We start from the raw sequence: 16208 nt of genomic DNA on the forward strand, positions 1-16208 counted from the left end.
TTATGCTGAGTGAAATAAGTCAACCACAGAAGGACAAATATTGTATTAGTCCAATATTGTAAAAAGTCAAGGAAAAGTTTATATATAGAAGGAAATTTTCTTTGTTGGTTACCAGGGGTGGGAGGAAAGTGGTGGGAACACTGTTAGATAGGTAGAGACAAGTACTGATTTGGGTAAAGAGAAGGGCAACATACCAAATGTGAGTGATAAACTCAGTGGCACTGAGGAAGAAGACAGAGAGATGCATGGGAGGTATAGACAACAGAGATGAACCCTTCTGCACATACAGTACTGTGTTGTAAGTGAAGGCAAACATGGATATATGGGTGGATAGATGGGTGGACAGGCTGAAATATTACATATGTCTATGCAAGACCATGTATAGGGTTGGCAGACAATGTTTCTACAAGTGTATTTGGATGTTCTCTAGGTATTCCCAGGTATATAGCAGAGGTGACAAGGGGCAAGGCCGTAGTCACTTCTTGGCCACAGCCAGCTACCCAGAGGGAGTGAGTAGTTGGACCAGTGGACTCAGGATCATAGTCTCAGGGGACATCAGGCTCAAATGGCATAACATATTACACAAAACATTGTTCCACATCCTACTTTGGCGAGTAGCAGCTAGGATCTTAAAAACTTGCAAGAGGCCATCTAGATGCAACGATGGGTCTCTCTTCATCCAGAGCAAAGAAGAATGAAGAAAATCAAAGATTCATAGAAACAATTAGTCCAAGCAACTGGTACACCATGCGATCCTCAGCCTATACAACTATGAGACCAGAAGAACTCGATGGTGCCTGGCCACCACTGTCAGCCATTCGGAGAGGGATCTCTGTAGAAGATCCTGGATGGAGTGGGAGAATAATGTGGAACAAAACTCAAAATCATTAAAAAAAAAAAAGGGGGACCAGGTTTGCTGGCCTGATAGAGCCAGATGGAACCAATGAGACTATGTATGGCCCCTAGCTACCCTGCAGGTCTGGAATTGAACCCACTCCTGTGGCTTCCAGCCAAACAAAAGACAGGCATATGAGGTGAACATTTACATTAGGTAGTACACTCCCTGGAAACAGCAATCATGGGAGAATAGAACAGCTATTCATGCACAGGGAGACAGCTCCAGGGCAGGAGTACATGGAGCGAAGGACACAGGGAAGAGGTAACTATGAGGAGGAAGTGGGTGGGGAGCTATTGTATTGTGGTAAATTGTAGTCAATGTCATGAGACAAAATGTATGTGAGCTGCTGTACGGAAAGTGAATTTTCTCTGTAAACTTTCACTCAAATCACAATTTTTTTTTTTAAATCACAAAAAAAAAGGATTTAAAAAAACCAAGAACAGAAAAGGCCTATGATCCAGCAATCTCACTACTAGGTATATATTCTACAGAAATAAGGGCCATTACATGAACAGATATATATGTATACCCATATTCATTGCAGCACTATTCACAATAGCAAAAAGATGGAAACATCAATGGAGGAATGGACCAACAAACTATGGTACATACACACAATGGAATACTACACAATGTTAAGAACAATGATGAATCTGCAAAACATCTCATAACACAGATGAACCTAGAGGAGGACATTATCCTGAGTGAAATTAGTAGATCACAAAAAGACAAATATTGTACAGCATCACTATTGTAAAAAGCCAAGAAATGGGTTCCACACAAAAAAGAAATATTCTTTGATGGATACCAGGGGTGGTAACCCACTAGCTAGACATATTAACTTGGGTAAAGGGGAAGACAAAACAAAAGAAAATAAGAACAACCATCTTCAGGTAATTATTGCAAACCTGTTTACTCTTAATCTAATTGCAGTAACTCGTATTTATTTCAGGTTTAAACACACTTCTGAATGGAGACCAAATGACTACACTGTTGCACACAGGTGACTCTCAAAAGCTAAAGATTCAAAGTGTCTTGGGAAAGAGGAGATGGAAGGAGCATCTGGCTTAAACTAATCATAGAGAAACATTTTCTTCTACTCTAAAACACATTTCCCTGGGGCTGATTGTAAGGAGAACTTCTAGGTGGTGTAAACAGTCAATGTGTTTGAGTATTAACTGAATAATTGGGAATTTGAGTTCACCCAGAGGTGCCTTGAGAATCTACTTCTGAAAAATCAGCAATAGAAAACTCACTGAATTGTACATGTGGAAATTGTTGAGATGGTATAAATTTTGTTATGTATACTTTCACCACAATAAAAAAAAGGGGGGGAGGAAAAATTAGAAGGAAAAAAAAATGAAAAAGAGGGAAACCCCGTAAGATTTGGAAGAACACAAAATTCTGAAGTCTAGGGTTTCAAGAATTGGAGCAGGAATCTAACCCACTCCCTCACAATCTCCCAGAGAGATCACAAGATTTGAAGAGGTATAGCTTATCCATAAGATAAATGCAAAGAGGCTGAGCCTTAGCTCCAGGAATCCTGGCCTCAGCAAAGACTGCCATGTTGAAATACGGTGCAGGAACAGCAGAGTCATCTGTCTCCAAGAGACTATCTGAACTTGTACAATCAGCATATAACCAGTGACCAGTGTAGACTGAAGACCTAGAGAAGCCTTCTAGAATATCCCACTACTTACAACATGCCTCAAGGAGCTCTGGTGGCACAGTGCCCAAGGCATTTGACTGCTAACCATCAGGTGGGCGGTTCAAACCCACCAGCTACTTCATGGAAGGAAGATGGGGCAATCTACTTCCATAAAGATTTACACCTCAGAAACCCAATGGGGGTCATTGTGAGTCAGAATCAACTCAATGGCAGTGGGTTTACATGACTCCTCAAGACCTTTTGTAATATGGTTTGGAGGAGGCGGTGGAGAGACTGGCCTCAATCTAATAATAGATACAGACTTTACCACAAAGGAGATTTGGAATCTGATTTAAATTTTAACTTGAAGAATAAAGAAATGTGGCATCTCTTCATGCTTCATCATACCTAGTGCACCTATGCTTTGTAATGGCAGAAATAATGACAGATCAAATTTTTTCAAAAGTTAAAACAGTAAATAAAAGATGTTAAAATTCACATTTGTATCTGCATCTGAATTATAACTTTAATCAATTCCATACAGTGAATGAAAAATTTGAGCAGTTCTGTACTTGACTATATTTAAAATGAAAATAGGTTTTACAACATGTGATATACTATCACTAATTTACAAAGTTGATGTATTGATTCAAGATTTACCACTCTGCATCACCAATAGCTTTTGCAAATACATAGTCTTTGCCTCCAAAACACATAACACCATCTTTCAAATAGAATTTCCATTTGTTCTTGTTTCGATGAATCTGGAAGGAGAAAAATAGTTTAAATTAATTAATTTTGTAAGTGAAAGGATCATCTACATTCTTTGCTATATCACATGGGATTATTCTGACCCTAAGTGTGAGTTCTTTAAAGGCTAAGATCACCTCGAGATTATTTATTCATTCACTCAACAAATATTTGAGTTCTGTGTATCTGACTCTTAGTTTAAATATATATATTTACACATGCACACAAATATAAATAGACAAAATTCATGCCTCTGAAGAGTTTACATTTTAGTAAGGAGGAAAGAGACAAAAAATAATAAATAAGTAAATGATATAAAATATTAAAAGATGGTAAGTGCTATTTTTAAAAGTAGAGCAGGAAAAGGAGTATCATAAATAGAAAGGCGGAGTTGCAATTTTCAATAGGATGGTCAGGGTGGGCCTGACTTAATGAGGTGGCATTTGAGCAAAGATTTAAAGTATGTGAGTGATAAAGACAGGCAGATGTTGACTCCAGAGCATTCCAGGGAAAGGATACAGAAGTGCAAAAGTCATGAGGAGGAGCATGCCTAGACTGTTCAAGACCAGCAAGGATTCAGTACGTCTGCAAAGGGACACACAGGGAGGATGCAGTTAATATTATCAGGAATGGGAAAAGCAGTGATTCATTATAAAGAAGGTCACAATAAAGCACTGAGCAAGGCCAGAAGATCCAGTTTATAATCTGTTAGTTTCTGCTGGTTGTTCTTCGCATTCCATAGATCAGCCTGGACAGACAAAATAAAACATAAGAAATCCTACCCACCAGCCACTCCTCGGAAGGAAGGTTGGGCAATCCTACTTCCGTAGTGATACTGCCTCGGAAACCCAAGGAGGGGTCGCTATGAGTCGGGGCCGACTCGACGGCACATAACAACAACAACAACAACAACCCACCTTGCGAGGTAAGAAACTATGAAATCATTGCTACCTCTGGGTAAACCACAAGTGACTATTTAAAAGCTTAGAAATATATGATTTAATATCAAGGCAAGGGGAAAAATTAAACCTAGTTGTTGACTATAAATAGTCAAATGCAGGAAGAGAAACCTGTGACTGGTATTTGGGTTCATTTTGTGAAGCATAAGAAAAAGCAAAGAATAAATCCCTATTTCTGTGGGGTTTTTTTTTTTTTTTTTTTTTAAGTGTTAATAATGAAAAATGTTTGACTCCCAAATTTTCACTTGCAGAAGTCCAGAAAAGTCCCTGGAATGCAACAGTGACAACAAAATCCTGTACTCAGCACAAATGATAAAATCTGACCTGCATTAGGAGAAATTAGGACAACATGCTGATAACTTTATCACATGGCTGCATTTATTCTAGAAATGCAACCATGGTTCCATATTCAAAATTTACTATAAAAAACATATAACCAGACCTAAAGAGCCAAATCATATGATCATCTGCAGGGATACTGAAAAAGCATGTGACAAAATCTCATGCATTTTAGATATTTTTATAAACTCAAAGTAAGAATTAAAGACTACACACACCTATATTAGCCCCAAATCCAGCAACATACTTAGCAGGGAAAACAATTAGAAGCATTCCCACTAAAATCAGGACACAGATACTCTGATGCAACTTTTTACCACTCTAGAGTCTCTAGTCAATAGAAATACTAGCCGATGCAATTAGGCAAGAGAAAAGAAGTATAGAAATCAGAAAGATGAAACAAATTTTCAGATGCTATGATTATATGTCTGAAAAATCTAAAATGACAAATTACTAAATAAGAATTAAATATTGATATAAAATTAACATACAGTAACAATAATCTTTATCTGTACAAGCAACATAAGATATAGCAGAAGGTCCCAGTTTTGACAGCAACAAATGAGATAAAACAGCTAAGAACAAACTTTTAAAAGAGAGTGCTTTCTCATTCCTTGTACCACTGGAACTAGTAAGTACTTTACTCTTCATTACTACCTGAGACCATTCCCTTTTCTTCCTCCCTAAAAACACCCAGCTTTAATCCCATGTCATCAGACTACATCATCTACTACCGTTCATTGTTCTGAGACCCTGTTCCTTGAGGATTTTTGTTCCTGATCCAGTTACTGTCTTCAATAGCACCCTGTTAAATCCTGATGATTTCAATATGCTCAAAGATATTCCTTCCAAATACCCTGGCCTCTTAGTTCCCTAACTTCTCTACTGATTTTTTCCCTCTACCTTATGATTTATTGGCACAATTACTGATAGGTTTATCAAAGTACCAAACACTAAACCTTTCCATAATCTCAGTTTCAACTACTGTACTTTCCAACCACAACTTCCTATTTTTCTAGGTTCCCCCTTCTAGAACCCAACTCTAACATTCCTTTACCTCTACCAGGATCTAAATCCTTTGGTCCTGCCATCTTTTCCACTAGCACTCCCTCTTCTCTATAGCTTCACTTTACTTCTTGCCCAGCTTAAATTCTATAGTCAATCATTGTCATCATTCCCTTGCCCCTCTTTATGTTGTTCTACTTGTTCAGCTAAACAAACAACCCCAGTTAAATTCAACTTTTTAATTTATGCTCATATCCATGCAGCTGATCATAGATACAGAAACACATACACAACCATACTAATTAGTGTCACTATAAATTCATGCTCATCGATTTCAAATGGTCCCTTAATGCTATGTGGCAAACATAGCTAGTCCTCGCTTGGCTTCCAGAACACTCCTTGCTTTTTCTGCTCTCTGGCTACTCCTTCATTTCCTTTCCTGTCCTTTTTATCTCTCTCATTTCTCAATTTTAGAATATACCAGGACTCTTTCTTCTTGTTATATTTACTCCCTTGGTGATCTCATCTAATTTCATAGCTTTAAATATACCATCTATAATGCTGAATACTTCCAAAATTTATATGCCAGCTCACATCTCTCTGCTAAACACTTGATTCTCATTTAACTGTTTCAGCATCCCTTTCTGGGTGTTGAATGGATATCTCAAACAAGTTTAAAAGTAGGGCACTGATGTCCCCTTGCCCAAGCTTCAAAATCTTCCTCATCTCAGTAAATGACCACTCATTCTTCTAGGTACTAAGGCCAAAAATCTTATAAACATTCTTTATGTCACCTCCTCACATCCCATATCTGGAGCCACCAGTAAATGTTAGCTCCAACTACAAATCATATTCATATTCCAGCCACTTCTACCACCTCCATTACTATAACAATTTGTCTAAGCCAACATTCACTCTTGCCTGGATTAATATAGTGGCTTCATAACTAGTTTCCCTCTCTCTCTTGTCCCCCCACTCCAGTCCTGTATAAACACAGCAGCCAATGTAATTCTGTTAAAAACAAAAATCAGATGTCACTTTGCTTTCAAAACTTTCTCCAATGATTCCCATCCCAAAACTAAAGTCCTTAACATGAAATAAAAGATCTCTAGCTTCCTGCTCTGGCCTCCTCACTGTTGCTTGAATACACAGGCATTCTCCTACCTAAGGGCCTTTATGTTGGCTGTTCTTTCTGCTTGAAATGCTTTCTCTCCAAATATCTTCATGGTTCATTCTCTTATTTCTTATTTTTCTTATTCCCTTTCTTCTCTATCATGTTCTTAGTAAGGACTCCTTGCAAGCTACTCCTCCGTAACATCATTAAAATATCAAATTCATAAATTTAGTGTGATCAGAAAGAAAATACCAACAGGGTTTTGTTTTACAAGACAAACTGATTCCGAGGTTAATATAAAAAAATAAATTTAAATATGTAGGAAAACTCCGAAAAAGAACATCTGTGAAGTACTGACCTTACCAGGTATCAAAACCTCGATAATTAAACCAATACAGTACAAGTCTGTTAACTGACAAATGAATGGCACAAAACAGAAAGTTAGGAAGTAGACCTGAATACATATAAAAATTTAGTTTATCAGACAGGAATCATCTCAATCAGTGGGGACAAAACAAACTTTTCAAAACATGTTAGGACAATTCTATTATTTCATACAGAGACATCTTGTTTCAATAGTTTGCCACTTCCTTAAATTAAGGACTGCCACCGTTTTTATATCATTGATACCATACAGTGCTGGACCTAAAATACACTCTCAATAGTTACAAAATAGTTGTTTCAAGGTTAATTTAACTGTCAATTAGAACTTACCATCATATTTCCCATTTTTTTGTATACCTTTCTACAATAAATGCAATTAATAAACCTGAGTGTAAGAGGTAAATACTGTACCTTGTCATACTGACAGACAATTACATTATCCGTGTCAAAGAGGTCTGGCACATCCTGCTCACTAACATCATCTCCAGAATTTAAAGGGTCCTAAAGATGACAGATGACATTAAAGAATTTCACGGTGCTTTGGACTTTTTAAAAGACAGACATATAGAAATAAAAGAACTTGGAGAGGCATGATAGTATTATGCTTAAAAGCATAATGTTTAGGGCGAAACTCAGCTTTGAAGTTTAATAGCTGCATGACTGATCTCAGATAAGTTGTTAAAACACTCCATGTCTCAGTTTTCTCATATTTAAAATGAGAAGAGTAATAAAACTGATAAGGACACTGGGAAAATTAGACAAGATATGGTAGGTAAGCCTTATTAGCATACTATCTGGCACATATGTAAGGTCATCGTAAATGACTGCTAATACAACTTGCATGCTTTTTCAAACATTATTTATTTAAATGCATTTTATTGAAATATAATTTATGGATAGTAAAATATACAAAACTAAAATGACATGGGTCAAAGCAATCTTTTTTTTGTAGCATTCCCTCCCCTTCCCCCCACTCCTGGCAACCAACAAAGGACGTTTCCCTCCATATATAAACTTTTCCTTGACCTTCCACAACAATGAACCGATACTATATTTGTCCTTCTGTGATTGACTTATTTCACTCAGCATAATGTCCTCCAAGTTCATCCATATTATGCGGTGTTTTGCAGACTCTACATTATTCTTTAGTGCTGCATAGCATTCCATTATGTGTATGTACCATAGTTTGGTCATCTATTCTTCCACTATAAATCTTAAGAGATAATTCCCTTGTCAGATATGTAATCATTGGCAAATATGAATTTGTTGCTGTCATTTTTGTTATGTGCTTTCTTGTGCTGTCGATTTCTTTGTTCCATATAATTTTCTATGCTGAGCTCGTTTTATTTATGAATCATGTTATCACTTCCTTCATTGCTGTTGTTTTAGTATTTGCTGAATAGTTATGCTGGTCCTTTTTTGTTGTGAAGATTTATCATTTTTCTTTTAGGTTACCCTGTGATTTACAGTTTTCTTCCCAAGTTTAGAACACTCCGTTCTATCTTGTAGTTAATACAACTTACGTGCTTTTTAATTATCACATTCCATCCAGATTTTGCCACATTTATTAGGATTAGAACAGATACTGTATCTACCCTTCTTTAAGTTCTGCTTCCACCCCCTAAACATTCCACTATCTCTAGTTAAGACCACCAAATATGGAAGCTGAGTCCTAAATACCTAGTACTCTGGTAGCACAGTGCCTAAGGCACTTGACTGCTAACCAGAAGGCTACTGGTTCAAACCCACCAGCCACTCCTTGGAAGGAAGTTTGGGCAATCTACTTCCATAGTGACACCGCTTCGGAAACCCAAGGAGGGGTCGTCGCTATGAGTAGGGGCCAACTCGACAGCACATAACAACAACAGTTTTTATTACAGTTTAAAAGTTAAAATCCCAAGATACAAATATGTCTCATTTTAAAAGACTAAGGACAAGGTTCATCTTAATTGTTGTTCCTCTTGATACAAATGTCATAAATTTCAAAAAGAAATTTGCAGTGCAAACGTGATCCTCACCTCTTCTACAGTATCTCTTTGAGGTTCTTCATTATCACTGCTGTTAACAGTAGAATCATTTGATATACTGTCACCTTCTTCTTCAAGTAACTTCAGATCTTCCGCATCAATAATCCCTAGAAATTCATTCTCATCTATATCTCTTGTACTTCCTATTTCTTCATTGGAAGATGTATCTCCAGTTCCATCTATTTGGATTATTTCATTAAAATCACCATCAGTGGCTGGAATATTTAAATCCACCTGAGAATGAGAATCCTGAACAGAGAAGAAATTCAGTAAGATTCTTCCAATCACACAAGCTGTGAAATATAAAAAACCAAACTACTGAACACACAGAATTTAAAATTACTTTACCAAATATTCTACAAGTGGTCACTTACGATATATTTCTGCCCTATAAAGTGATGCTCTTTCCTCACTCTGAATTTCAGAACATCCCTAGCATTTCCATGTGCTATAGGAATAAAGTATAAAAAAAAAAACTAAACCCACTTACAATCATACAAAGAAAGTAAATTAGTCCACTGCTTTCAAATAACATTTCCCAGTTTTTTATATATCATCTTGAATTTATATAGTACTGGTTCACTTCTAAATATTTCTTTTGATATTAAATAACTCAGTGAAGTAGAAAAGACAAGTGACATGTTCAGTGAATAAATAAAATATGTAAAAGGAATTTAGTAATCACCTTAGGCCATGTAGATAGCTATTATCTTTATCATTATCTTCATGCAGTGCAGGTAACAAATGAGTATTTGCTGAGTATTTTACAGGCATTTTCTAATTTAAGCCTAAGAACAGCACTCTAAGAGATAAAAGGCATTGTGATTTACCCAAGTCATAAGCTACAAAGCAATAAAGCAGGATTCAAACTCAAGCTTGATTTCTGAGACGACATTCTTACCACATGCCATACTGTGTCCATAGTGCTTTTTCACAGACAGCATAAAAATCAACATGATTGTAACCTCCTTCAGAGCAGAGACTTTTTAAAAATGACTGTATATGCCACAGACTCTACAGCAAAAGTTCTTAACCTTTTTGAGTTCACAGACTCCTTGAAAATCTGATGAAAGCTCCCTACATTGACTGTTTTGGATGCACATGCTAGAATGACACACACACATCGTATATTCAATGATTATCTTTTGCTTCAAGTACGGGGTGCAGTGGTACAGATCAAACACGTGGAAAAATGGCTATTGAGTACTCAGAGAGCCTTCATCACAATAGCCTGAGAAGTCTTGGGAGCCTGGAAGGTAAAGAGGCTAAAGAAGGCCCCCAATAAAATTCAAGAAGCTTTACTAAGTTCTCTACAGAAGCCTTTTCTTTATATCCTCTCTGAGTTTGGGAGGTATAGATGACAATATAATATGACACATCTCAATCCATCAACCTAAGATACAACTTTAATATCTGAACATATCCAACTTTTTGTTTTTGAGTACATGACTGCCTTTCTAAGATTCATACTCAAAGCATATTCTTTACAATGAACTCTACAAAGAACACAAAATACCCAACAAGTAATCCTATATAGAAAATTTCAGATAAATAAAATACAAAAATGCTATTTTGCGTGAAACTAATTTTTACTACATTGGAAACAGATTTCCTTCACAGATGGATAAGAAAGCTCATACTTGCAAAAAAATTAATGGCTATGTCTTCAAAATTAGAAATAAATCAAACATGTAAAAATAAAATAAAAATTTTAACTCTGCTCAAAATAAATTATAGAGGAATCTCGGAGTTTCCACTGCTGCCTATGATGTAAAATGTTGGGGGGTTAAAAACAAAACAAAAAATCAACTCCAACAACGAGCAAGCTGGATAAATTACAAAAATCACAACTTTTTTTGGAATCCGTAAGAAAGGTGGAGTCTTCACTAAAGAATAATGTAGAGTCTGCAAAGCACCACATAATATGGATGAACTTGGAGGACATTATGCTGAGTGAGATAAGTCAATCACAGAAGAACAAATAGAGGATTAGTTCGTTGTTGTGGAGGGTCAAGGAAAGGTTTATACATGGAGGGAAACTTTCTTTGTTGGTTGCCAGGGGTGGGAGGGAAGGGGAGGAAACACTGCAAAAAAAAAAAAAAAAAACATTGACCCATGTCACTTTAGTTTTGTGTATTTCACTGTATATAAATTATATTTCAATAAAATGCATTAAAAAAAAAAAAAAGCTGGAGTCTTCTAATTGAATTCATATGGCATCATCTTCTTTTACTTAAATCAGTGAGATCCATATTTGTACCCATTCCAAAGAAAGGTGATCCCACACAATGTGGAAATGATCAAACAATATCATTAATATCACACACAAGTAAGATCTTACTGAAAATAATTAAAAAATGGTTGCAGCAGTATATTGACAGAAAACTTCCAGAGGTACAAGCTGGATTCAGAAGAGGATGTAGAACAAGGGATATCATAGCTGCTGTCAGATGGATCTTGGCTCAAGGCAGAGAATACCAGAAAGATGTTTACTTGTGCTTTATTGACTATGCAAAGGCATTTTGATTGTGTGGATTGTGACAAATTATGGATAACATTGAGAAGAATGGGAATTCCCGAACACTTGATTGTACTCATGAGGAACCTGTACTTTGACCAGGAGGCTGTTGTTCGAAAGAAACAAGGGGACACTTCATGGTTTAAAATCAGGAAGGGAGTGCATCAGGGTTGTAATCCTTTCCCCATACTTATTCAATCTATATGCTGAGCAAATAATCTGAGAAGCTGGACTCTATGAAGAAAAATATGGCATCAGGATTGGAGGAAGAATCATTAACACTGATGATATGCTGATAATACAACTTTGCTTGCTGAAAGTGAGGATGACTTGAGGCACTTACTGATGAAGACTGAGGAACACAGTCTGCAGTATGGATTACATCTCAATATAAAGAAGACAAAAATCCTCACAACTGGACCAATAAGCAGCATCACAATAAATGGAGAAAAGACTGAGGTTGTCAAAGAATTCACGTTGCTTGGTTCTACAACTGAGGCCAATGGAAGCATCAGTCAGGACATTAGACAACGTGTAGCACTGGGTAGGTCAGCTGCGAGGGACCTCTTTCAAATGCTGAGCAAGGATGTCTCCTTGAGGACTAAGGTGCACCTGACATAAGCTATATTTCCAATCGCCTCATATGCATGTGAGAGCTGGACAATGAATAAGGAAGACCAAAGAAGAGTTGATGCTTTTGAGTTGTGGTGCTGGTGAAGAATGCTGAAGGTACCATGGACTGCTAAAAGAACTAACAAATCTGTCCTGGAGGAAGTGCAGCTGAGATGCTCCTTGGAAGCGAGGATGGCCAGACTTCATCTCACCTACTTTGGTCATGTTGTCAGAGGGGACCATTCCCTGGAGAAGGATGTCATGTATGGTAAGGTGGAGGGTCAACAAAGGAGGGGAAGGCCTTCAATGAGATGGATTGACACAGTGGCTGTGGCAATGGGCTCAAGTATAGCAAAGATCATGGAGCTGGCGTGGGATCAGGCAGTGTTTCATTCTGCTGTGCATGGGGTCGCTGTGAGTCGGAAACGACTCAACGGCACCTAACAACAACAACAACAACATCGTTATGCTAGGGCAGAATATTACAAGCCCAAATTTTATATCAGTAACTGCAAAGTGCCTTGTCATTCTCAACTTCAGAGGCACTTCCACTGAGCACTGGAAAGCTCACATGATTATCTACTCTCCTCTTCCAAGATGATAATTTGACCTAAATAGCCAACAGTTTTTCAACAGCATCCATAATTGATCCTGCAAGACCTTGGACAGAAAGATTTAAATCTTTCACATGGCCAACATCTACTACATAGATCACCAGTGAACCCCTCCAGGTTAAATTCTTAGGAATGGGCTTTTATTCTCTCCCCAGAATAGAAATTTCCCCAAGGATCAATCAAGGGCTTCAAGCTTTGCTCTTTAGAAAGCCAGAAAAACTCTGCATGAAAAATTTCACATTTTGCCCACTTTTGACAAAAGTCTTGGAGAGCAATTCAAAATCTTGGCTCTACTGTATTTGAGTTTCATGGCAGCAGATGAGACTTTTTCTTTTTTAGAATTACTGGCTGTATCTAAGTACTAATTCATGCCAGTGTGCTGAAATAGATAGCAATGCTTTCTTTACCAAAGTATCAAAGCTATGTATTGCCAAGCATCTTGGAGCTCCAGCTCCCAAGAGCACCAAAATTTTGCTAAGCAAAGAAAGTTTTCATTATTTTAAAGATATCAGCCTTTCCAGTTTCCCCTCAAAAAAAAAAAAAAGAGGCTCATAACATAGGAATAATGTGATTTTGTCAATATGCAAATAACGATTAAAATCAGATGCTGGCTCCACTGAGTAGCTCTGGTATTTTCCATCCTGTTAAATGTTACAGAAAAGCCACATAGCTGCTGATTCTTCCACAAACTCCTGCCGAATGTGAAGAAATGTCAGTAGTTCTGGTGTAGATGACATCATCTGCCAGAGGCTTTGCTTAGATTTTCTTTCTCTGCTCTAAATCACAAAGCAGCTCAACGATTTCCAGGATTCTCCAGTTCACCAAGGTCTCTTCCATTGTATAGGGCTTCTTTTGTTAGGTGGCACAATAAACAAATGCATGGGACGCTTCAATAAACAAACGCATGGACTGCTTCAAGACAAGGCTTTGTTTGCCCAATCTAGCTTCCAACCATAATCATTACGCTTCGCTCTAATGAAAGAGCCATATTTTTCCATGGCTAAGGAAGTACTGACAGAACTTTGCATCCACATGCAGGTATAAATATAAAACAAGAGAAACCTAAGGTATAAAATACTTTCTTTTTTGACATTTTTCAAACAAAACTACGTCAAATTCAGTTGTCTACAATAATAAGTACCAGGACATATCTTCTTTAATTCTTAACCGGAAATTTATCTAGATAGCTACCATAACATGGTGACAATAATGATTATACATTACCTGACCATGTACAGTAGCATCCCATGCCACTCTATTTTTATTTGGCATGAAATATTCTTTAACATATTTGACACCCAGGAAAGTAAGATTGTTAAATTGGCTTTCTTCCTATAAAGAAAGGTATCACATACACAGTTTTAAAATAACTGATTTACAGATTTAACTTAGGGTTGATATATAGTGACTCCAGAAAATACTTGTTCGATTGAACCAAATTCTTAATTCAAAGATCTATTGATATAATATTTTATCTTTTAAAGGCATACCAGAATAGATTTAGAGGAAAAAAAGTCTTATATGTTCTTTTATCCCCTCACTCCAACTATTTTTCATTCACATACTGATTTTAAACTACATCAGTGGATCTTAACCCTGACTACATCCTATAATCACCTCAGAAGATCATAAATATTGAGGACTGGACCCTACTACTCTAAGGTCCCTGGGGGGCAAAAGTGGTTTGCAATCCACTACTGAAAGATGGCAGTGTGAACCCAGTCAACTGCACCATGGAAGAAAGTCCTGGTGACCTGCTTCCTTCCTTCTATTCTTAAGAGCTTCTGCTATAGTACACGTATGTATATATTTTTAGGCACAGGGTATACACAGGGTATACAAAGATGAATGAAATGTACTTCTCAATGCAAACAGTCTATTTAAGTGTATTTGTTAAACTGCATAACAGCAGACACATGTGTAGGGTACTATGACAACACAGAAGAGATACAGCAAACCTAATAATGATGGAGGATAGGTAAAGAGGTATCAAAGTTTAAGATTTCGCAAGTTAATAAATAGATAAGTAGGGACTGACCAAGGGAAGGGACGTGGGGAGGAACTTCAAGCTCCAGCGTAGGGATAACACAAGCAAAGAGCTAGGGAAAACAAGTTTAACACAGACAATCATGCTCACTTTGGTATTTCCAAAAGTATTAGAAATTTTGGAAGAGTAAGAAAGAACTTGGAGGTCCTTGCATGCCATGCTAAGTAGCCTGAAGTTTATTTATTTTGTAGGTGATGGGCAGCCAGTGGCATGTTTAATCAGGGAAAGGACATGGTCAGGCTGCATTTTATGCTGATCTCTGGAAGCCATGAGGGGAGGGATAATAGTTAACATGCACTGAGTCCTTACCATGTGCCAGGCAGTGTGTTGCTGAGTACTTCAAAATATGGACTATCACCTAAACCTTTCACACCTCCACTCCATGTCAGATAATATTATCTTTATTATTACAAATGAGGAAACTGACTTCCGGTAAGATGACGGAATAGGGAGAAAGACTGCACAGACCCTCTTCAACAAAGAAAAGGGGAACCAATTAACACAAACACAGAAGATAATCCTGGACCCCTGACCCATGAAGGGAAGGATACAGAAGTGGACTAAACCCCAAGTAGCAGAAGAATTTCTATGAAAATACCAAAAAAGGAGACATACAGAGCAGCGGTCTGGCAGCAATCCTGAGAAAGCCTGACGGCACGGCACAGACAGCTTGAAGAGTGCTCAGTGGTGGTATGACCTAAGAATTAAACAAAGAATCAGCCCTGTTAGCCAGGACTGCATGGAGAACTGATCGGGTGGCTGAGGAATAAAACGCAAAGCACCAGTGAAGAGAAAGGCGGCTGAGCTGGGGACTTTTGCCTGTCCAGAGGGCGCAGCCATTTTGAATGTTCACAAGCGGCTTGACCATTTTGGATATTTAAAGAGACAGCACTCTCCAAGATTCCAGGGGCTTAAGAACAGGTTCTGCTTGCCAGTAACCCCAAGGACACTCCGGACCTGGACAACTGAAAAGGTACGACATTCCCCTTATTACTCTTATACCCCACATCCCTTGTTGAACGGAAGTGCGGCCATCCCCCCACTGCCACCCCACTTCTGGGCCAGCAGGAACTCCATCCTGCTGTGTGCTCAGGCAGAGCCTGGGTGCCCTGCCCTACCTTCCCCCAATTTTTTTTCTTGGTTTTTAGTTTTTAGTTTGCTTCTTTATGTCTGATTTAAAACTACTAGTATTAATAATAATAGTTTTATTAGTATTATTATTACACCAGAAGAGCAGGAGAAAGGGGATTAAAAGCCAGGAAGCCAGACAGAGGAACAGTCAGCCACAGGGAC

The 16208-nt window shown here is 37.7% G+C and overlaps 1 protein-coding gene across 1 annotated transcript in view; it reads right to left on the reverse strand.

Annotated features, from left to right (window-relative positions):
* Nucleotides 1-3202: 3202 nt before the first annotated feature.
* The window catches only part of LOC103208311 (stonin-1), a 107235-nt gene continuing 94229 nt past the window's right edge, over nt 3203-16208 (reverse strand). Inside the window, exons 7-9 of the mRNA XM_007953996.2 lie at nt 9116-9373; nt 7509-7598; nt 3203-3310 (exon numbers count right to left, since the gene is read on the reverse strand). Of these exons, the coding sequence (XP_007952187.1) occupies nt 3203-3310; nt 7509-7598; nt 9116-9373 (456 nt within the window). The remainder of the gene's footprint in view (nt 3311-7508; nt 7599-9115; nt 9374-16208) is intronic.

Source organism: Orycteropus afer, unplaced genomic scaffold (genome assembly GCF_000298275.1).
Source record: "Orycteropus afer afer isolate SDZICR_OR568_19922 unplaced genomic scaffold, OryAfe1.0 scaffold00423, whole genome shotgun sequence".
Taxonomy (NCBI): domain Eukaryota; kingdom Metazoa; phylum Chordata; class Mammalia; order Tubulidentata; family Orycteropodidae; genus Orycteropus; species Orycteropus afer.